The 23,297-nt window shown below is 41.7% G+C and overlaps 1 protein-coding gene and 1 pseudogene across 4 annotated transcripts in view; one reads left to right on the top strand and one right to left on the bottom strand.

Annotated features, from left to right (window-relative positions):
• Nucleotides 1-472: 472 nt before the first annotated feature.
• B3GNTL1 (UDP-GlcNAc:betaGal beta-1,3-N-acetylglucosaminyltransferase like 1) overlaps nt 473-23,297 on the top strand; it is a 251,318-nt gene continuing 228,493 nt past the window's right edge. For all 4 annotated transcript variants that reach the window (XR_006416961.1, XR_006416960.1, XM_044453701.1 and 1 more), the window contains exons 1-4: nt 473-1,134; nt 3,477-3,593; nt 3,737-3,836; nt 15,538-15,602. Coding sequence is in view for 2 of the 4 variants with exons in the window: in XM_044453701.1 (XP_044309636.1) it covers nt 868-1,134; nt 3,477-3,593; nt 3,737-3,836; nt 15,538-15,602 (549 nt within the window). In the remaining 2 variants the exon portion in view is untranslated. The remainder of the gene's footprint in view (nt 1,135-3,476; nt 3,594-3,736; nt 3,837-15,537; nt 15,603-23,297) is intronic.
• LOC123035677 lies at nt 11,333-11,451 on the bottom strand (annotated as a pseudogene).

The following is a 23,297-nucleotide window of genomic DNA, read 5'->3' as shown; positions in this document are numbered from 1 at the left end:
AGAGAAACAAAGTGCCCCGGAAAGTGCTTCTCAGCCCTAATCACTGCTATTTAACAGAGAACAAATGGTACGGAGCCTCTGTACATGTGCAAAGAGGATTTCAGGACTGTTTACACTGAACATGCCTAGCTCTAATTGGCTAGGTGGGTAAGAAAAAAGGCAAACTTTCAGATCCTTTGTCTATTCAGCGCTCCGTTAATACACCCCCCCACACTGTCCCATAATCCACAACATGCCGCTTCCCCTTCTCTCCCAGCGCCGGGCCGCAGCATCTAGGAAAACCCGCACGCGCGCTCGACTCCTCCCCGCTGCCGCTCTAGCCCTTGCTTTTTACTGCTCCGCGCCGGAAAGAGTGGGAGGGGCGGAGGAGCAGCTGCACGCGCTGCCTCTCGGGCTGCGCGCCCGCAGGATTGAGGAAGCGGGGGGAGGGGCGCGGTCGTGGGTGGCGACCGCGAGAAGAAGGGGTCGCACTGTGGGGGGCTGGGTTAAGCCGGTGCATCCACCTGGCCTGCGTTTCCTTTCTTTGGGCCTCTTCCTCCCGTCCTTCTTCCTTCCGCCCCTTCTTAGTCTTCTCGCTTTCTTTCCTTACCTTTTCTCATCTGCCTGCCTGTTATTTTGACCTTGCCGCTCCGTGACTCTGTTGTTGTATTTCCCTCATTTATCCCCCCGACTCCACACAGCCTTCGTCTAATTCGGTGCTCCTCACAGCACACCTTCCAGGGACTTTTTAGCTCCTGCTTTCCCCCTAACTACTGCTTACATTTCACCCCATAATCCTCACGCTAATTTATTTGATGCAGAAAACCTGCAGCCCTGTTTCATAAGTGTTGTAGCAGGCCTAAAGCAGGCACTTTTAAAAGGCTCATTATGGCTTTATGGCTGGCCCTTGTCTGGAAGATGCTACGTGTCCCCGTTTTTTTCCTGATCGTGCAGCCACGGATGGATGTCACAGAAATGTCGGGGGGGTCTAGCAGTCTGCCTTCCTGTCAGCAAGAAGATAGCTGTGCTGGTGATTCTGGGCTCCCCAAGTCCACCCATCCAATCACACCATCACCTCCTTTATTAGGGAGATCTCAGTTGCAGCCCATTGCACCTTTGAATAGGGAGGTCAGAGAAAGCAGTAGGATTCAGGTGGTATGTTCCATATCGCTCTATTTATGTGCTTGTTTGTTTGTAGATGTCTGCCACATCTGTGAAAGGATGGTGAATCTAAGTATACTTTTTCTCAGGAATATTTAGGATTGTGAGGTGCAGCAGAGGAACCAAAAGTGGTAGCCTTATTGCTGGCAGACTGATCAGAAGCAAAGTAGATGCTTATAGCTACAATAATGCCAAACCTTTTCCTAAGTATGTTGTAGGCATGCTGTTGGTTAGAGAAGGTGTACTAAATGTTGCTTGTGAATGTGTGGAGTAGTGTTCATTCAGCTGTGTTTTGTTTAGCTTGTTTGTTTTTAATAGCAAAGCTGCTACAGAAGAGGGTGATTTGGAATGGACATGAGTAAGCTTAACCTTTGCCATGCTTTTTTCTCCTTTCTTGTAAATTTCTCCCTCCCAAAGCATGTTTTCTCTTTCCCTTTAAAAAAATTCCTAAGGCATAGTTAAGGAATGCTGGATGTTGTGCAGATTTTCTGCCTAATGTGCATAGGATCATACCCTAATATAACTTCCTAAAAATAGCTCCAGAAATTACTTCTATGGAAGCCTATTTCCATGTTATATTATTAATACTTAACTATTATTATAGTTATATCCTGCCTTTTTTTCCTTTTAAGAAACCCAAGGCAGCTTATGTAAGTCTCTTCCTTTCAATTTTATCCTCACAACAACAACCCTGTGAGGTAGGTTGGGCTGAGTAAGTGACTGGCCCAAAGTCACTTAGAAACCTTCATGGCTGAGTGGGAAGTCTTCATGATTTACATTTGCCTGAAAGCATGATGTGGTAATCACTTGAGTGGTTTATTCTAAATATAAGACCTGTTCATTATAAACACGATTTTACCCAGTCCCTCCCCTCCTTTGAGATTTTTTTAAAATATTAGACAGATAGAAGTTGCTTTTACTTGGTTACTTTTTTTTAAATCATGTGATGGGTGTTTATAGAGTTTTGCCAAATAGACAGCTTCTCTGGAAAGAGACACATACACTGGATCCACAATCCTTTTAGAGCTAGCCAAAACGTGTGGTTTCTACAATCCTATGATTTTTCTGGCATGGGAGGGGGTGGGACCATGTCATATATAGCTTCAGACCCCCTTGAAATAACTTAAATGCAGTATGAGAGGCAATCCCCTGTCCTCTCCACGATTCAAAGTTAAGGAAGAGGATGGGGGCTTGTGTGGGTCATGTTGACTTACAAAGATATTCAGAGTGTTTAAAGGGCAGAGCGATTGTCAGGAGCAGTTAAGACCACATATAGGTAGAACACATGGTGAGTTGTAGGGCCTCACACATACATTACCTTTCCTGTAATACAGATACCTGTCCTTTAGGATGTGTGGGTGCATGTATGTTTGTACAGTATTTTCTCCTACAACCTATACATGAAATAGGCATTTCCCCCCATTCTTCTAGAAAATCATTCATAATTTGCTTGGAAACTAATCATTTTTAATATCTTTTTGAGAAAATGCAATAGAAGTGCAAATTTTATTATGGCTTGATGATACCACTAAAATAATTGAAGGAAGATTACTGTATTCTCCAGATATAATAATGTTGGGCACTGTAATTTTGAATGTATGTCATCTCCTGACTAGATAATCATAACATTTTAAATTGTTTTCCTATTCTTGATTATTAATGGCAAAAATTAATGGGTTTGCTAGAGCGACCTCAGACTTTGTATGAGGCAATTTGAAAACAATGTGAAGCACTGCTGGTTAATCTTTGCATTTACTTGCTTCAGATGTTTCAGTGTGAAGGGGTGACACAGCCCTGAATATATTGTTCTTTTGGGCTTGAGAGGGTGCAGGACTAACATAAGTTCCTACCATAAGTTCCTTGGATCCTATTCTGTGTCTGATAGAATGGGAACACATGCTAGCACAACTTTGGATTTTCCCTTTGCATTTAGAAATGCCTGGGTGGGAAAATCAGAGTCTGTATATCTCAGGAAACCAAGATAAGCCTCTGCAATGTAATAACAATATGGAAGGTGATGTTCAGAAACGGTTTCAATTGGATGATCCCACGTGAGTCAGGAGGATATCCTCAAATCTATCTTTGGTAAAATAATAAAGCTGTCTTAAACTAAGAGTGGTTTAGGAAGAGAGGGGACAAAAGTAGACCTGGAAGAAGAAAGCAAAATATGGGAAATACTTTGTAAAGAGAATGATAGTGCCTTTTGTTTTCTGTTCAGAGTTGCCTGTGTGTATGTTAGGTAGATAGAAGAAAAGCGGCATCATTTTGAGTGATGCAGGAAATATATGTGAGCCATGAATACTGACTAATACTGTGTTTTATCTTATTCATTGCAGTCTGTAATTCTACCAGTTTACAATGCTGAGTGCTGGCTGGAAGAATGTTTGAAGTCTGTTCTAGAACAAGACTTCCAAGGTTCTATTGAGCTCTCCATTTTTAATGATGCTAGTACGGTATGTACCATTTTAGTAGACTCTTTTTAGTTCTAGTGTACTACTATTATTTGGACACCAGTCCTAGGAATGTATTATTATGTTTCTTTAAATACTTAACTTTTAAATGTTAAAAATAATTCACTGTAGTCTCTTTTCACCAGGACAATTCACTAAACATAATTAAAAAATGGAAGGTATTGTTGGAAAAAGTAGGCATTCAAGTACTACTTGGAGGAAGCGGTTCATCTCAACCATGTGGAGGTAAGTACTGTGAAAGAATTTAGCTATGAATGAACTTTGTCTTTAGCGCAAGAACTTTCCATGTAGCCAGGTTTTTGTAAACTCATTGACCACTTTCAAGTGGCATAATAAAGTCAGCCTCCTGTTTTGTTTAGTGATAGCTTTAGCAGGTAGAAGCTAAACAGGACCAAAATAGCCAGTGCATTAGGTTGTTTATACAAAGCCAGACTTCTTGACAAACGTGGCTTATTGTGTATAAGATTGCAGTCATTCTGTTTGTCAGTAGATCCATATTCACAAACCCTTTCTTAATAACTGTCAAATGTGATTTTGACAAATTGTGGATGCAGTCCCAACAATTGTTGTTGTTCGTTGTGAAGTCGTGTGCGACCCCATGGACAACATTTCTCCAGGCCTTCCTGTCCTCCACCATCCCCTGGAGTCCACCCAAGCTCACACCAACTGCTTCAGTGACTTCTTCCAGCCACCTCATCCTCTGCTGCCCCTTCTTCTTTTGCCATCTATTGTTCCCAGCATTAGGCTCTTCTCCAGGGAGTCCTTCCTTCTCATTAGGTGGCCAAAGTATTTGAGTTTCATCTTCAGTATCTGGCCTTCTAAAGAGCAGTCAGGGTTGATCTCCTCTAGGACTGACCGGTTTGATCGCCTTGTGGTCCAAGGAACTTGCAGGAGTCTTCTCCAGCACCACAATTCAGAGGCCTCAATTCTTTGGCGCTTAACCTTCCTTATGGTCCAACTTTCACAGCTATACATTGCAACTGGGAAAACCATAGCCTTGACTATATGCACTTTTGTTGGCAGGGTGAAGCTTTTTAGTATGCTGTCTAGATTTGCCATAGCTTTCCTCCCCAGGAGCAAGTGTTTTTTAATTTCTTGGCTGCAGTCCCCATCTGCAGTGATCTTGGAGCCCAGGAAAATAAAATCTGTCACTACCTCCATTTCTTCCCCATCTATTTGCCAGGAAGTGAGAGAACTGGTTGCCATGATCTTAGTTTTCTTGATGTTGAGTTTCAAGCCTACTTTTGCACTCTCCTCCTTCACCCGCATCAAGAGGCTCTTTAGTTCCTCTTCACTTTCTGCCATGAAAGTGGTATCATCTGCATATCTGAGGTTGTTGATATTTCTCCCAGCAATCTTAATTCCAACTGGTGATTCATCTAGCCTTGCCTTTCTCATGATGTACTCTGCATATAAGTTAAATAGGCAGGGTGACAGTATACAGCCTTGTCAAATTCCTTTCTCAATTTTGAACCAATCAGTGGTTCTGTGTCCAGTTCCCACTGTTGCTTCTTAACCCGCATACAGGTTTCTCAAGAGACAAATAAGAGTCCCAACAATACTAGGGAGTAAAGCTTATTGAACCCAGTTTTATAGGATTGTGCTGTACACCTTTTGCTGGATATTAGTACCTGCTTTTCCTCAGTTTTTTAATCAGTTTTTTCAGTAGGTGCTTTGGATACAAAGAATACATAGTTATAAGTTGATAGAATTGACAAGAATATCAACATTGTGTGAATTGAGAAACCCACCACCTTTATGACAGACTAGAAAGAAGGCTGGCCTATTGTGTGTTAGACTGAAAAGCACAAATAAGGTTAAATTTGTGATCCAAGCCAAAGTAAATAGTTCTGGAATTGCTGTAATAGGCTGGAAAGTAACGGATTCTAGTTGAATTGCCAAGCATGACCACTCCAGAATGAAGATCAGCTCAGTGGGATGTGAACTGTAAATGCCTGTATTGAGTTTTAAAGCTTGCTGTCTTTTTCTGTGGGATTGCAAGAAAGGATGGTTTTATGAGGGATACAGAACTGAAGGAGAATAAAATGTGGGAAATGACCCACATGTTTTCCAGAATAAATTTCCCATGTACTCTTATTTAGAAAGTTTGAATTTGTTTTTTCTTTTCCTTCATTTCAACAAAGGTATAATCATTTAGCATGAATTTGGGATTGTTTTCCTATTTGACTGTCAAGTTCCTTATTAATTAAACTTTTTGGAAGATGCTAGACAGTGAAAAGCCAGCAAATGTTTATATATTTGGAAAGTTTAAAAAATCTTTTACTCATTTAATGTAAGGGTGAATTATATGTCACGTGCAAATATATATATAAAATAAACTCCAGTGTTCATTTAAGGAACTGACTGAAGTCCAGAAAATATGAGGAAAGGGGAATTAACCCTTTCACTACTGAGTGTATTTTCATGTCATACTGAGGCAACCTGAAAATAAGACATTTTGGGTGATTTAGCATAACAGTGACTTGCTGTGACTAGTTTCTCTCTCACTTCCGCTCAGTTCTTCTGGCTGCTGCTGGTTCATATCCCAGAGGCCTTTGCAGGAGAAATCCTAACTTTTATGTTCCCTACATCAGTGCCTTTTCTTCAGTTGGTCAGCTAGAGTTGACAGCTACTGAAGTGAATTCTTCTTCCCTTGTATCCTATTGCTGAAGGGAACATGAATCTGGGAACATGAATCTGGGAACATGTTTGCAATTTTATTTTTTCAGGGTCTTGCCACTATAGAGCCCATAATAGCTAATCCTCCCCCCCCCCCCCCGTCAATGTCCTTTTCAGTGTTCTCTTCTTTTAAGTGTTTCTCAGGGGAAAGTCACCTGCAACAAATCACGAAAGGAAAATCATTATGCATTGGAAATGCATTCACAATTTTGAGTAGAGGTCCTGTCCTCTGTTGAGCCAGACATAACTAGCCACAGTAGGTTGTCATGTCATCCAAACCAAGAGCACTTCCTGCAGGTTGGATTATATTCCAATCCATTCCTCTTTGTGATTCCATCTTTGCTGGCATGAGTGACTGTCTGTCAATGGCCAAGTGGGGAAACCTTGGTGAAGGTTTGCTAACTTCTTAGGTATTTTTTTAGACCTAGAAAATTGGGCAGTTGGGGTCATAATTTTTCCTTGGTCATTCTCAAACCTGCTTTTATAGCTGTTTGACATACATAGTCTTAATAGATTTCCTTGTTTCAGCTGTCAAAGGGAGCAGCTAAGTGGAATAGCTAACAGATTGACAAAGCAAGACTACATATAGGCTGACTTAAATGCACTTGCCAAGTTGTCAGCTGAAACAAACCAAAATCAAACCCTTTTGGTGTTTACAAAGAAGCATGTCAGAGACATTGCAAACATGTGGAAAAAGCTTCTCTGGTCTGATAGGCCCAAAACTGAACCTTTTGACCTTGCTATAAAATGTTACATGTAGCACAAAGTCAGCAATGCTCATCGCTTTGAAAACATGGCTTGTTTGCCTTTCTGAACTAAGCTGTCACGTTTCTGTGTGGTGTCCATGTTTCCATCCTAGAGTTTGGTGGCAAGAGTGCCTGTGGCTGCAGCACATGCTCCAGCCTGTGTTTTCTGCTATACTGTTCTATCTAGTAACAGCTGTGTTGGACTGTGCTGTGGCTACTTTACACTATTTTCTTCTCTGTCCTTGCACTGCCGCCTTGATGCCCAACAACAGCCTTGGAATCTCAGAGGCAGTGAGGTTGGTTGCTGCACTTTGTTGGAGTGGCACTTGCAAATAGTGGACTGCTTGTGCCACGCTGGGAACTAGTGGTCTCTTCATGTGATGGCAGCCTTACACAAGAGGAGCACCCAGGCTATGCATATGCATCATTATCAGAGTGATCACCCTGAGAAGCCCAGGTCCTCTGCCCTGCCAGCTCTTAACTTGTCCTTGACATTCTGAACAAGATCTGATGTCTCCCCATACCCCCTGCCCCAGCTGTGGGAAAGTCTGCCCACCGGGCATGCACTCCCTGTCCCTTGCACAGGTGCTCTGTGTGCCTGGCTGTGGGCAGTAAGTGGTTCCAGCAGCATGTGCAGGTCCTGCACACAAGCGTGTGTGGACACACGTGCAGCAAGGAAAGGAGGAGAGGTCTGTGTAGGGGTGAGTGTGCTTGCATGTTGGCACAGAGCAGGGCATCTCTGGGAAGTGCTGCTGCAGTGCTACTCTAGAGTAACTGTGCTACTCTAGTGAGTAGGCAGTCGCTTTGCTGAGCAGCACATAAAAATAAAAAAGACTAGCTGACTGAGGCTGTGCCCAGGGGAACATGGGGGCCAATGAGGGAGAGGCAGCCAAGGCAGACAGGAGCAGTGCACACTGGGATATATGCTGAGCTGCGGGGCCTGATGGGATACCAACTGCCATTTGGAGGTAAGTTGGAGAAGCATGAATGGAAACCAAGTGTAGGATGCAAGGTGATATACCGTGCCACTTTGTTACCAAGAAGCATAACTTGGTGTTATCTGGTAATCCATCCAAAACAACACAGGAATGGTTTATAAACAGTCTGAATGTCTTAGAATGGCTCATTCAGACTTGAAAGTCCCTTCCAACCTGACAGAACAAGAGCGGTTTTGTTAGGAAGAATGAGCAAGCATTGCAGGATCCAGTTATGCAAAGCTCTCAGAGACTTAATCCAGATTCACAACTGTAATTGCTGCTCAGGGTGCTTCTATCAAACATTGACCAACAAGTGCATAGGTACTTGTCACATAGGTACTTGGTACAAAATATTTTTTGTAGCATGTTTTTAAATATCTTGTGTACATAGAATGGTAATGATACTGATTAAATGCAGCGTGTATCATAACAAAATAAGGAAAATCCAAGGGTGGTTGAATATTTCTGCAAGGTACTGCATGTGATAAAACGTATAGCGGGGTAAAAATCTACTTATTTGCATTACTCTGAATTTCCCAATCATTGGTAAGCTGTGTGAAGATGTATTCTGTATTTTTGAAAGCAAGTTGCTATGCAGAAATCTTTTCCCAGTGGAGAACAGCTTATTTGTACTTAAATCTGGGGAGCCAGTTAGAAATCTTTGTGACCCCTTTGTCCTTAGTAATTTACTTTTCTGTGGTTAGGAGTAGTTAAAACTTGTAGGGAGTACTTCCTTTGGAACAGGCAGCCCCAATAATGAAACAATGTGACAGTCTTCACTGCTTGGACTGTTTACACTGGATTAAGATTCATTTCTTATTCTTTTTGTCAAGGAAAAGGAAAAAAGAAAACAAAAAGGGAAAACTCCCAACAAAAGAGAGGGTCAGTGGCTTTAAAGAAAGTACCACAAAACTACTTCTTTCCAAGAGTGAGGAATGTTAATATCTCACGGGGTCTTAGGTTTTTACTCCTGTGACCATGGTAACAGGCTCTTTTCACTAAGTAAGCAGGCCTTACAAAATTCAAAGCCTTGGCACAAACATTTGACTCATCAGTATAGCAATATCACAGTGAATTGTTTGCTTATGTCAAACACAAGATCCTTTGTATGGGACCATTTTTTAATATTTTGCTTCCATAAGGAATACCATTTCTTTGGAATTACATAACTGTGCTGATAGCAAAAAGGCATTGTTATTAAGAACAGTTGACTGTCAAATCTTCAGGTAACTTTTTTCTTTAAGCAACTAATTTTATGTTTGAATTTGAACAAATAGGGCCTACTTTTCTCACCAGTAATCTGCCCAGTATTTAAGAACAAGCCTTTAAATATTGCAAAAGTACTTTAAGAACATGTTCATAGTCTCAAACCTTGACTGTCATGGGAGATGTATTTCTATGATATTCTCTGAGTTAGTGTAGTGTGCTGGTTAGAATATTGGTCTGGGGACCTGGGAGATCCAGGGTCTAGTCCCAACCCATCTGCAAAGCATAGTGGATGACTTCAGGCCAGTCACTCACTTTCATTTTTACCTACCTCACAGGGTTGTTGTTATGAGGTCAAAATGGAACTTTGTAAGCTGCCTTCAGTTGCTCGCAAGATGAAAAAAGGCAAGGTATAAATGCAGTGTAATCACTATCATCCATTACAAAATCAGAAGGGCTCAACAGGTTATATCTTATGACTGATTTAATGATATGGAAAAACCAATCAAATAGAGAAACATAGAAACAGTGAGTCAGAAGGGGTCTCCCAGGCCATCTAGTCTGTCCCCCAGCTCCAGCCGGCTCAGCTCATGACATGCCCACCATGTGCATATCTAGCCTATCCTTGAACACCCTCACCGATGGGGCCTCAATCACCTCCTGTGGAAGCCCATTCCATACCCTCGGGGTCCTAACTGTCAGGAAGTACTTCCTGGCATCTAAATTGAACCTTGCTTCCCTGAGCTTCACTCTGTTGGAGCGCGTCCTGTCCTCCTCTGCAGGAGAGAACAGGTCTCTGCCCACCTCCATGTGACAGCCCCTCACCTGTATGTCGGCAACAGATCCCCTCTGAGTCTCTTCTTCTACAGGCTGAAAAGACCCAGTTCCCTCAGTCTCGCCTCATACAGCTTTCCCTGCAAACTGGCCAGCAACCTTGTGGCCCTATGCTGCACTGACTAACCTGGCTATATCCTTCATGTAACGAGGGGCCCAAAACTGAACACAATACTCCAGTTGTGGATGCACCAGAGTCATATAGAGTGGTAGTAATACCTCTCTTGATCTAAAAGCCACGCTTTTGGCTATGCAACCAAGGGTGGCGTTCGCCCTCTTGACCACTGCATCACACTGTTTACTCATGTTTAGCCTGCAGTCAACCAGCACCCCAAGATCCCTTTCACAAATGCTGCTCTCCAGCCACTTGTCCCCTAACCTGTACTTATGACAGCTATTCCTATGCCCCAAGTGCAAGACCTTGCACTTATCCACATTGAACACCATCTTGTTGTCTTCTGCCCACTTCCAAAGTCTGTCCGGATCCTTTTGGATCTGGAGTACCTGCTCCTCAGTTGTGGCCACTGCCCCAGTTTTAGTATTGTCAGCAGTTTTAGTATTTGATCAGCAGACTGTTCACCCCTTCTTCCATGTCATTAATGAAAAGATTAAACTGGATTGGCCCCAGGATAGAGCCCTGGGGGACCCCACTTGTCACTGGCCGCCATCCTGATGATTCCCCACTAATGGTTACTCTCTGCTTTCGGTCAGTCAACCATGCCCTAATCCATCAGACAGTGCTTTGGTCTATCTCAAAACTCAGTGTCTCAACCAGGATATCATGGGGCACTTTGTCAAAGGGCTTGCTGAAATCCTGGTAAACCACATCCACTGCATCTCCTCTGTCTATCCACCTTGAAACCTTGTTGTAGAATTCCACAAGATTTGTCTGGCAGGACCTGTTTTTGTGGAAGCCGTGTTGTGTGGCTGCCAGTCTCCCTTCCCTATCTAGCATCACTAGATCTCTCACTATTATGAGCCTTTCCTTTGTTTTCCTACAATGAACATAAGGCTAACTGGTCTGCAATTCCCCATGTCTCTTCTACTCTTTTTGAAAATTGAAAGCATTGACGCCACACTCCAATCCTCTGAAACTTCTCCCATTCTCCATGAGGCCTCAAAAATGGAGGCCAGCGGGTGTGAGAGAACCCCTGCCAACTCTTGAAGTACTCTTGTGTGTAACCCGTCAGGGTCCATCGCCTTTGTAACATCCAGTGTCCTGAGGAGCCCCTCGACTTCTGGGGAGGGGGTGACTAATCTGTGCTCCTAAGTCCCCAAAAGCCTATAGCACCCGGTATTCCCAGGCATTCTCCCATCCAAGTACTAACTAGGACTGAGCCTGCTTAGCTTCCGAGATCAGACGAGGTGAGGCACTTTCAGGGTAGTATGGCCATAGGCAATAGAGACACAAGGTAGTCGCTGAGTGTTGTGTGGGTGATTTTAAATGTGTGGATTTAAATTTTTCTCTGCCTCTTGCTCCCTTTCATCACAGTCCTGTCAACTGTAGGATGCCTTGTAGGAACAATCCATGACTGATTTTACAACCTGTGACATGCCCTTCATCAAAGAACTCTTTTGCTTCACTTGCCATATACAGGCAAATATTGAAATACAATTGCATTCTGATGGAAGGAGAGAGGCTTGATTATACAACTGATCCTGCTGGAGCAGTTACTACTTTGTGGCAGGATTAGTTATTCAGTTCTAGTCTTTTCATTTTCTTCCTTTGGAGAGCCTTGTTCCAGTCTCCCTCCCCCCCCTTCTCACACACACACACACACACACACACACACACACACACACAGTTTTGTAAACATGTCTTGCTGTGGTTGTTAGTGACGAAATCGTGTCCGACCTATTGCGACCCCATGGACAACATTCTTCCAGGCCTTCCTGTCCTCCACCATCCCCCGGAGTCCACTCAAGCTCACACCAACTGCTTCAGTGACTCCATCTAGCCACCTCATTCTCTGCCGTCCCCTTCTTCTTTTGCCATCTATTGTAGGCTCTTCCTTCTCATTAGGTGACTGAAGTATTTGAGTTTCATCTTCAGTATCTGGCCTTCTAAAGAGCAGTCAGGGTTGATCTCCTCTAGGACTGTCCTGTTTGATCACATTGCAGTCCAAGGGACTCACAGGAGTCTCCTCCAGCACCACAATTCAAAGGCCTCAATTCTTTGGTGCTCAGCCTTCCTTATGGTCCAGCTTTCACAGCCATACATTGCAACTGGGAAAACCATAGCCTTGACTATGTAGATGTTTTTCTGGAACTCCCTAGCTTTCTCCATGATCCAGCGTATGTTGGCAATTTGATCTCTAGTTCCTCTCCCTCTTCGAAATCCTGTCTGTACTTCTTGTAGTTCTTAGTCCACATATTGCTGAAGCCTAGCTTGTAGGATTTTGAACATAACTTTGCTAGCATGTGAAATGAGTGCAATGGTGTGGTAGTTTGAACTTTCTTTGGCATTGCCCTTCTTTGGGATCGGAATGTAAACTGACCTTTTCCAATCCTGTGGCCACTGTTGAGTTTTCCATATTTGCTGGCATATTGAATGTAGCACTTTTACTGCATCGTCTTTTAGGATTTTGAATAGCTCAGCTGGAATACTGTCACCTGCACTAGCTTTGTTGTCGCTCAGACTTCCGAAGGCCCATTTGACTTCACATTCCAGGATGTCTGTCTCAAGGTCAGTGACCACCCCATCGTGGTTATCGGGGACATTAAACTCTTTCTTGTATAGTTCTGTGTAATCTTGCCACCTCTTCTTAATCTCTTCTGCCTCTGTTAGGTCCCTGCCATTTTGGTCCTTTATCATGCCCATCTTTGCATGAAACTTCCCTTCATATCTCCAATTTTCTTGAAGAGATCTCTGGTCCTCCCTATTCTATTGTTTTCTTCTATTTCTTTGTTCATTTAAGAAGGCATTCTTATCTGTTTTAGCTATTCTCTGGAAATCTGCATTCAATTGGGTGTAACTTTCTCTTTCTCCCTTGCCTTTCGCTTCCCTTCTTTCCTCAGCTATTTGTAAAGCCTCCTCAGAAAGCCATTTTGCTTTCTTGCATTTCTTTTTCTGTGGAATGGTTTTAGTTGCTGCCTCTTGTGCAATGTTGCGAACCTCCGTCCATAGTTCTTCAGGCACTCTGTCTATCAGATATAATTCCTTAAATCTATTTCTCACCTCTACTGTATATTCATCAGGGATATAATTTAGGTCATACCTGAGTGGCCTAGTGCTTTTCCTGACTTTCTTCAACTTAAGCCTAAATTTTGCAACCAGAAGCTCATGATCTGAGCCACATTCAGCTCTTGGTCTAGTTTTTACTGACAGTATAGAGCTTCTCTATCTTTGGCTGCAGAGCACATAGTCAATCTGATTTCTGTGTTGACCGTCTGGTGATGTCCATGTGTAGAGTCATCTCTTGGGTTGTTGGGAAAGAGTGTTTGCTATGACCATCGTATTCTCTTGACAAAATTCTACTAGTTTGTGCCCTGCTTCATTTTGTACTCCAAGGCCAAAATTGCCTGTTATTCCGGTTACATTTTGGCTTCCTACTTTAGCATTCCAATCCCCCATGATGATAAGGACATCATTTTTTGGTGTTAATTCTAGAAGGTGTCGTAGGCCTTCATAGAACTGGTCAAGTTCAGCCTCTTCAGCACCAGTGGTTGGGGCACAGACTTGGACTACTTTGATGTTGAATTTTTTGCCTTGGATTCGAACTGAGATCATTCTGTCATTTTAGAGATTGTATCCCAGTACTGCTTTTCCTACTCTTTTATTGACTATGAAGGCTACTCCATTTCTTCTGAAGGATTCTTGCCCACAGTAGTATACCTGATGGTCATCTGAATTAAATTCACCCATTCCTGTCCATTTTAGTTCACTGATTCCTAAGATGTCAATGTTCAGTCTTCTCATCTCTTGTTTGACCACATCCAGCTTGCCTTGATTCATGGATCTTACATTCCAGGTTCCTATGGAGTATAGATCTTTACCTCATCGGACTTTCCTTTCACCACCAGGTACATCTGCAACTGAGTGTCCTTTTGGCTTTGACCCAGTTGCTTCATTCTTTCTGGCACTACTAGTACTAGCCCTCCGCTCTTCCCCAGTAGCATATTGGACACCTTCCGACCTGAGGGGCTCATCTTCCAGCGTCATATCTTTTTGCCTTTTGGTTCTGTCCATGGGGTTTTCATAGCAAAGATACTGGAGTGGGTTGCCATTTCCTTCTTCAGTGGATCACATTTTGTCAGAGCTCTCTGCTATGACCTGTCAGTCTTGGGTGGCCCTGCACGGCATAGCTCATGGCTTCATTGAGCTACGCAAGCCCCTGCGCCATGACAAGGCAGTGCTTAATCAGCTGAGGATGTGGTAATGTTTTTTGAGTGTGCTGATTAAATTTCAATGTAATTGTGGCAGTCATTGAACTGTTCTAATGGCTTCATTTCAGGAGTAGTTATAACATCATTAACTTCATGAATATTTTCTAACAGAGATCTCAATTCTCCAAGTGCCTGTATTTAGGTAGCACCATCTCTGCACTGGGCGGGGGGGGGGGTGGCTACAAATTTTGGGGAAACTCAAAGTTTGCAGAAGTATGAAAAAAATTGGGGAAAACACCTCGAGGGAGCACACACTTCAAATAGCCCAGTCTGGTCCATCACCTGTTAAGATATAAGTCACACCGCTAAACAATGGCTTGTTTTTACACAAATAATGAGCTTGAGTGCACCTTACTCCTTTTCCCTTCTTTTGGTGTACTTTCCTGCAGGAAAAACGGATAGCAGGGGTTGGTATCCTTCAGGCTTTTGTGATCTACTTTGTTCTTAGTAGAATCCTGAGGTCCAAGTGTAAGGTAATAGCTGATTAAGTTAGGTATAACTTTTAGAAACAAGTTGTAGCTACTTATTTGTACTAGAACTGGAGCTCCTGAACAAATCCTTCAAGACACAAATCTATTGCTGCTTTCTTCCATGCGTCCTTCATATTAGAAGCCTGATTTACAAGTCAAAAAGTCTTTTTTATGATCTTTAAAGGATTGGGAATTAGAAATCCTTGCTGATCAAATAGCTTGGAGATCTACCAGTAGATTCCAATCTGTCTTCTGAAACTGGTTTCCCATGACATCTGAACTGGGAAAGTGGAAAGGATGTACTTGTGGTCTTGGCTTACTCAGGTACAAACTAAGAATGCTTCATTGGAGTGCCCTTTAAATCTGAGCCAGGGCTTGGATGTGGAGGCACAAATCGGAGCTTAATGAGGGGTGCACCTTTTAAAATGGTTGACAATGAAGGCAAATGGGTGTACATTCAGTATTTCTTTTTTCTTCTCATTTAATATTACCTAATTCTAAGTAGAGAATGAATGACTGAATGAATGAATGAATGAATATATATATATATATATCGGGGGGGGAGAGGGAGAGAGAGCGTGCGCGTAATTCTTTCAAGAGGTACACTGTCCTTTTATTTTATCAACAGTGGGCTTTGCTAAAAATCGGGCAGTAGAGCAGAGCTCCGGGACCTACCTCTGTTTTCTGGATTCTGTAAGTATATGCTTTATTTATACATTTATTTAGCATTTATATTGTGCTAAGTACAGGGTGGCTCAGGGAAATGGGAAATTATGGAACTAGGAGTTGGCGACCTTGGGCATTGGCAGTTGTTTGGAACCAGTGTGACCTCATCTAGAACCCCTTGCTGTTAGTTATAATGGAGCAGTGGAGTGGTGCGCAATGAGCATTCACTGTAAAAGCCTTTTATGAGAATGGTGATAGTGTGACTGCTGCACAAAGGGAATTTCGGCATCATTACCAGTTAGGATGTCATGATCTTGTCTGTCTGCTCATGCGATTACAACATGGTTGTGTAATTCTGAAGAAACAAGTTCAGCCCTAAAGTACTCCCCAGTAATTGCCTAAAGAAAAAAAATGTTCATCACACTTTCCAGTTGCTTTTTTATCTGACAGATAGAAAAAAGATGCTTTTAAAAGATATTTTTTGATATACAGAAAAAGAAAAGGAAAAAACAAAAACATACAATCACACAGCAATGTATTACTTGAGAGTAATATCAATGATGTATTTATACACACACAACATTATTTTAAGGAGGATGCAAGGGGAACACACACACATTGAGTGTGTTCACACATAACGACAAGCCATGTTGGAGAGCTAGCTTCTCATTGTGAATTCAGCATGCATGGTGGAGCATGACCTGTTTGGTTACCATGAATCCCCATAGAGATTCAATGGTTTTTTTCTAAGGTTTGCATGCGTCACCATTGCTGGTTGGTATATGTGATTTCATTTACCATGTTTTCCGATCATTACTCCTTTGCAGCTGCTCTTGCCAGCTCAGTATCAGAAGCCACTACAGCTGCCATTTTCTGTTGCCCTGTTCTGCCTAGTGGCTGCTGAGTTGCCAGCAGCGGGATGCTGACTGGCTGTCTCTGTGTTCCCTGCCTTCCCTCTTGGCATGCATTCCCTGATGCCTGGCTGCCAGTCTCTCTGCTGCATTGCCTTGCTGTTATGCTAGCCTTGCTACCATCCCTACCTTGCCTCATTGTTTTGCCCCCTTGGGAAAGCATACCCAATAGGGTGCATTCCAGTTGTCCCTGGCATTGGTGTCCATGCTGCTATACTCTGTGTGTTGCACTCTTGGAGGGAGGCGACCCAACAGCATGTGTGAATTGAGTAGATGTGGGGAGGGAGCTTCAGGCACATGTGCAGGGAGGCAGAGGAGGGCAAGTGTGCTTTTGGGCATAGAGTGTGGCGGCAGCAGTGGAGGGTGCTGCTCTGTTACTCCTGCAGAGCAACCATGCTATTCTAATGAGTGGATGGTGCCTCTGTGGGGTAGCAGGCAAGAGAAAGGAAAAGTGACTGGCTGGGGCCATGCCCAGGAGAGTGTGTGGGCTAATGAGGGAGAGGTAGGTGGGGTAAGCAGGAATGGTGCACCCTGGGATTGATTCTTACCTGTGGGAGCTGGTGGGATAAGTGCCACCATTTGGGGAAAGATGAAGGTGTGTGGGAACTACTCATGAGCAGTTACCACACAAATATGCAAACGTAAGACACATGGTGAAATACCATGGACTGGTTTAGCATTAGTGTCATGGCTGTTTTTTGCTACATGGACTTCTGTGGTGATTTTCTTTGGTAATTAACCAATTGGAAAGGTATAAAACCTCTTCTGCATACAAGATTATCTAGCACAAATATAGTTTCATTTATGTAATGAAGGACTTGGCTGATTTTTACCTTTTTATTTTGTGGAACTCTAGCAGTGATAGAGCAAGTAGAAATATTCCATTACGATTAACTGATATTCTACTGTTTCTCCTAAAGGAATGATGGTCTTTCCATGTTGTATGAAAAGTGGAGTGAGGATCTGGGACATGGACAGTCAATAATTTTGAATGGCCCAACTAGACACTTCTGTCATGGGGAGAATAAAACATGCATGGACTAGGTCTGGTTCATGCAGTTAATATAGGAATCATAAAGTGAGGAAACATTTGGACAAGTGAATGTTGTCCCTTGATTCAGATATAATCATGGACTTGGCAGTTATGTACATTTCTTAATTAAAGCAAGGATCCAAATAGTGTGCTCTGCTAGAGATACAGAAGCCTTACACATATGCACATAGCTTCTCTGCATGTAGCAGCTTCCATATTCATTTTTATAGTGTGTTAGTTTGCACTTGAGTCTGGTTTCTTTCACTGAAATTAATAGAGAAGCTATATATAATCTTTACAGGCCTACACACTTTTGGATACAGAAAGCTTATTTATCAATGAATTTCAACTCTTATGCAACTGTTTCCCGTATTATATTGAAACTGCCCTTACTTATACAGCATTTATATTTTCCTTCCTTATTTTTCTATTTTCTGACAGGTATTTTTTTAAAAGAGGGTGAAATAACTTTTTGGTCCAAAGTATTCAAATAGGTATATATTTCAAACACAGGCACAATCTACTGGCATGAACATAAATGTTTTATTGTTTGAACCCTTTGAAATTATTCCAAATAAAATGTTTATGATCTACTGCAGCACAACTTGAGTCTGGAAAAATATTCATTAGAAAGGGTCTAGGTCAGCCCCCCTGCCCTTCATTCTCCTTGCATGTTTGCTTAGTGGAAGAATTTTGAGTTACCAGAATGTTAAAGTGTTATTTTGCAAAGTAAGTTGAGAACCTGGTGTTGATAAACAAATGTGTTTTCTGTGAATTTTTCCTGTGTTTAACCATATGGAGGGAAGGGAGACATTCCAGAAAAGATATTCATCAAGGAATTACTTGGTATTCTCATTGGAAGCAGTTTCTCAATGCTGTGCAATAACTGCTGAAAAACAGATGTTACCAGCTGTGTGACATAACATTGTCTGTGACTGCTGCAATGTACCTCCCTTGTTTCTCGGTTCACCAATTCAGTATTGAATTATTCAGAATATAATGTTGGTGTCAGTCATGTGGAATGTGCCAGATTATTGCCAAGAAATTGACCTTCAAGAAATGTAGCTGCATGTACATATTCATGTTCACTATAGGCTAGAAAAACAGTTTCAGTATTTCTTCTGTGTATTACATATACAAGAAAAAACTATTGCTTTCTTTCATAGTTTTGGTATGTATGTCATTCATTAGAGAATGTGGTACAAATCCCTTTACTCAGTTCTTTACTCATCACGAGACCATATTACTCTTGCCTGTTTGACAGCAATTGATAACAGCCTTGTGTTATCATTTAAAGTGGTAACAAGGATTTTTGGAGCTCCATCACTGGGACAATAGGGGAGCAAGGATACATATACTGCTTTAGTACTTCACTACCTGATATGGGCTTGGTGACCCTACCCTAGGTTTTTTGATTGATACAGGATGTATTGGAGTGTCAGAAGTTGGGGACATCTAAAAGTCTTGATTTCAAATTTTATTTTAGAATTGATTACTTTTTGCTTGCACATTTCTTCTTAAATAACTGGAAGGTTCAGGTTATTGTAGGGGATCTGTTTCAACATACATAATGTTTAAATAGGCTCAGAGACTTTCCTGATTTTCTTTTCAATTGACCATAGCTAACTCTTTGATAGTAGAACATAGTTTGTTAGCCGAGGTACCACTGTATCAATAAACGCCTTGCTTCATGAACAAATCAGGTCACGAACAAAAATTTCTGAAACATTTTGACTTGGGTCGCTAACACTGCTTTGGGTGGCGACCAAGACTGCAGCCATCTCTCCCCCCTTCCCCCAGTGGGAGATGGCCACAATCTCAGTTGCTTTCGTGCAGGGAAGGCATGCGTGATCAGAGGCGCGCTGCTGCAGGAAAGACGGGCACAATCTCGGACATCTCCCCCCCACCAACCAGCATGATCGTTGCCATCTCTCCACCCTACCCCTGTGTGGGGAGATGACCATGATCGTGCTGGGGGTGGTGGGGGGGGAGATGGCCGAGATCGCGCCCACTTCTCCCTCCCCCAGCACACCATTTGCACCTGTCACTTCCCCCAGTGTGCCCGTGATTATGCCTGTCTCTCCCCCTACCCTCCGGCACGCCGGGACGATGGGCGTGTGCCGGGATGATGGGCGCCCGAAGGGATGACAGGTGCGATCTCGGTCATGCGGGGCGGGGGCAGGAGATGGCCGCACTTGTGCTTGGGGTGGGGGGTGGGAGAGTTGTTTGTTGTTGTCACTTGCTTCACATTTTTCTGATGTAAAAAATGGTTACAGAATGGATTATTTATTTTGAACCTTATGGGTTCAAATCCATTCTGTAGTTTTGAAATTTACATTTCATAGGTTAACTCTTAAGTGTAGTACACTTTCAGATAGCAATTTTCTGAATGTGAAGAACCAAACATGCTGTGGAAAGAGAAAATTGGTACCTAAAATATTTCCTCCCTAATGGAATACTTTAAAATATCCTACTTTAAAGTTCATTTTAGGTTGGCCATATAGATACCCACTAGTTTTTGGGCTTGGTCAACCATATCCTGTGACAACTGCCTTTAAAAATGCCGTCTTTTATTCTAGTGAGCTTTCTTTCCCAAAAATTATTAATGAAAGGATTATTTTGAACGAAAATAGTTAAGGGTTTAAGATTTAAAATAAAATGGCAGATATATAAAAAAAGGTCATATTCACTTCATTTAAGTTTTCTGGTTTTCTTTTTTCACTTTTTATGTGCAACTCACTGCAGGTGGATTCTGATAACCAGGGGCCATACAGGAGCAACTTTTAAAAGCCTCTGTAGTTGCATGTTGCAACTAATTCTGGCTTCTGCCAACTAAGTTAACCTTGTGCATATCACTGCATGTTTTTGGATTTTTGTGGGAAATAAGCAGCTATCACCTCATGCAGTTTGTTTGTTTGTTTGTTTGTTTGTTTGTTTATTTATTTATTTATTTAGACAGCTTATATGCTGCCCCCTTCGCATAAGCCTCGGGGCGGCTTACAATCATTAAAATCCCACATATAAATACAAAAAACCCCCAAAAAACATAGAATAAATAAAATACATAAAATAGTGGAAACAGCCTGGTCAGTTTAAAATCAATAAATAAACCTTAACAATTAAAATAGCGTTTAAATAAAAAGGTCTTGGCCTGGCGCCGAAAAAGAAATAACGAAGGCACCAGGCGGACCTCTCTGGGGAGCACATTCCATAGGTTGGGCGCCACCGCAGAGAAAGCCCTCCTCCAAGTAATGTTGCAATGGTTATGTGGTGCATGTTTATGTTGTCAAATAATTTTGACTACTATGTGGTTTGAGTTCATTTTAATTCAGATTCTTATGTGGAGACTCTTATCAGGGGAACTAAATTCATACCCCTTTCTTCTGCTCTGCAATATGAGCTTGAGTTATTCATTTGTATGTTTTACTTTGGCAGACTTGTTAATTTTTTTTTAGCAAATCTTATAACTTCTTTGAAATGCACATTTAAAATTGTGAAGCTCTCTGGATCTTTTTGGACAAGAGAAAACCAATTCAGACATCCAGTTAGGTTCTTATGTTTACTGTATCTTGGCTTCAATAGAGGGTGGAGGCTGCTAGCTGGGTAGAGAGGAATAAATGCTTCTGATAGCTAAAAGGAATAGTGAGTGTTTGGAGTGTGTGTGGGGTGTTTGTTTTTCAACAGAGCACCTCTGTTGAACATTTTGGACTTCCCTTTTAATCAAAGCACAGAAAAAGTTTCTTGGGGTGGGGCTAAAGATATTTAGGATATCTTTACAGATACTGTCTGTGATATTTGAAGTGAAGGAGATAACTCCTAATAAATGTCCTAGCATTATGAATTGATATTACTGTATTTAAAAAGTTCTGCTTGGTCTATAAACAGAACATCTTAGCCAGGAGTTGAGTCCTTGTCAACTGGGCTTATTTAAAAATTCCCAATGACTTTCTGTGTGAAATAAAGGTCTTTTCAATCTTCCTTCTTCTTTTAACAAATCGCTTACCTGCTGAAAATGAAGTTTGGAGAAGGGAAAGTATGTGCTTAACCATCAAATTCCTTTTGGATTATTTTGAGTGTATGCTATGAAATCATTCCTGGTTTAGAGGTTGTTTATAATGATTCATTTGATAGTAGAGTGTTTGAATTCTCTTTCCATGCCATAGTTTTAGTGACATGATTTTTATAGAAATGCTGTTTTATATTGTGCATCTAACAAGGGGATATTATAGCAAAATCTATTAAAATATTTTTTCTCTTGAGGTTGCATTTGTTGGTGTCATTCCCATCAGTGGGAATGACTGTACAGGTGGTAGATTGAATTTGCTTGCTTCCTTGTAATCCACTGTGTGTCCCACAAATTTACACTGTAGGTTTGACAGATACTCCTGGAATAGATTTGGAAGATGGGGTGGGCTGCAGGGGGATGAGAGAAATGAAATTCTTCCTGTGTGATTGGATGCAACCTTTATTAACTTTAGCACTTTATGCTTGAAGCCACTTTAACCTGTTTCCAAATTGAAATCACTTCAGCTGGCAATAGAATGCTAAGGTTTTTACCCCAGCCAACCATGGGTTGATTACCTTTGGTTGACCACTATGTGCAAACTGGGTCAGTACATGAATCAAAAATTGTCTACCATTTTTATGCAATTGATTTTTTTATGCAATTGATTCTCTTTTTTGTTTCTTTGTTTAGCTTTAACCTTGAAATGTATTTATTAGATCCAGTAGTGCAAATATGTTTTTCAGGCATATCATTTTTGATAAAGGTTAATGCTGAGTTGGTTTCAAGCTTAATCAATTCTAGAATAGGGTGAGGCAATTAGTAACTTGTTCTAGCCTTCCAGGAAGTCTCAGCTTTCCCTCTCAAATTATAGTTCTTGATTTTAGGGGTATCTTGACTATTCACCTCAGTTGCTTTCTTTTGTTCAAGCTGAGGTATAGGTAATATGTACTAGTCCTGTCCTCCTGTGTGAACAGCGGCAGAGGTTTTCCTTTGGTATACCTCAGGTGATCATCTCTGTATGCAATCCAAGGCACAATCAAATGGAAGTGAACAGCTGAAGTACATAAGAACTTTCATTAATTTCATGGGGGTGTGAGAGGAAGGGGTTTAGTGAGCTTTTTACAAGAACCCTTCTACATGGTTGACTGAAATGTTAGAATTCAGGACTTTACATTTTCTTAATATTTAATTTACTAGATGAAAGAAGTGTTTAAACTTGTGGGAACATTCAGGAATATAACTGTTCACCTACAAGCAAACATTTGATCCTCGCTGTCTACCATCATGTTCATGTAGCATGTAGAAACAATTGCTTGTATCTGAGGGGCTGAAGTTCATTGTAAAATAATGATGTTGAGGAAGATGAGGATGAGAGAGTAGGTAAAAAAAAACCTTCCACTATGAGAAAAGGTTGCTAATTCTTTAATCTTGGTCAATTAGAATATGGCTTGTTAAAATTAGTTGCTGATCTAGAGCAGCCTTCTGCTACCTGGTGGCCTTTGGATCTCAGCTCCCAGAATTTCCATCCATCAGGTCCATTGACTGAGAATTCTGGGTGTTGCAGTCCAAACATGTCTGAAAGGTTGGGAAAGGCTGGCCTAGAGGTATTAATTGCTTTAATCCATAGCTAATTAAATGAGAAATGCAGACAATTTTTTTGTGTCAGATAGATACATTATCAAAGGGTTTTGCATGGAATGAATTTAATATTTTGGCTCAAATCATAATGAAACCCCTTATCCTTGTTATCCTTAGTCTCCCTAGAGTAAAAG

Source organism: Varanus komodoensis, unplaced genomic scaffold (assembly GCF_004798865.1).
Source record: "Varanus komodoensis strain SLA01 unplaced genomic scaffold, ASM479886v1 scaffold7_1, whole genome shotgun sequence".
NCBI classification, from domain to species: Eukaryota; Metazoa; Chordata; class Lepidosauria; order Squamata; family Varanidae; genus Varanus; species Varanus komodoensis.
This window is presented reverse-complemented; position numbering and strand designations above follow the sequence as displayed.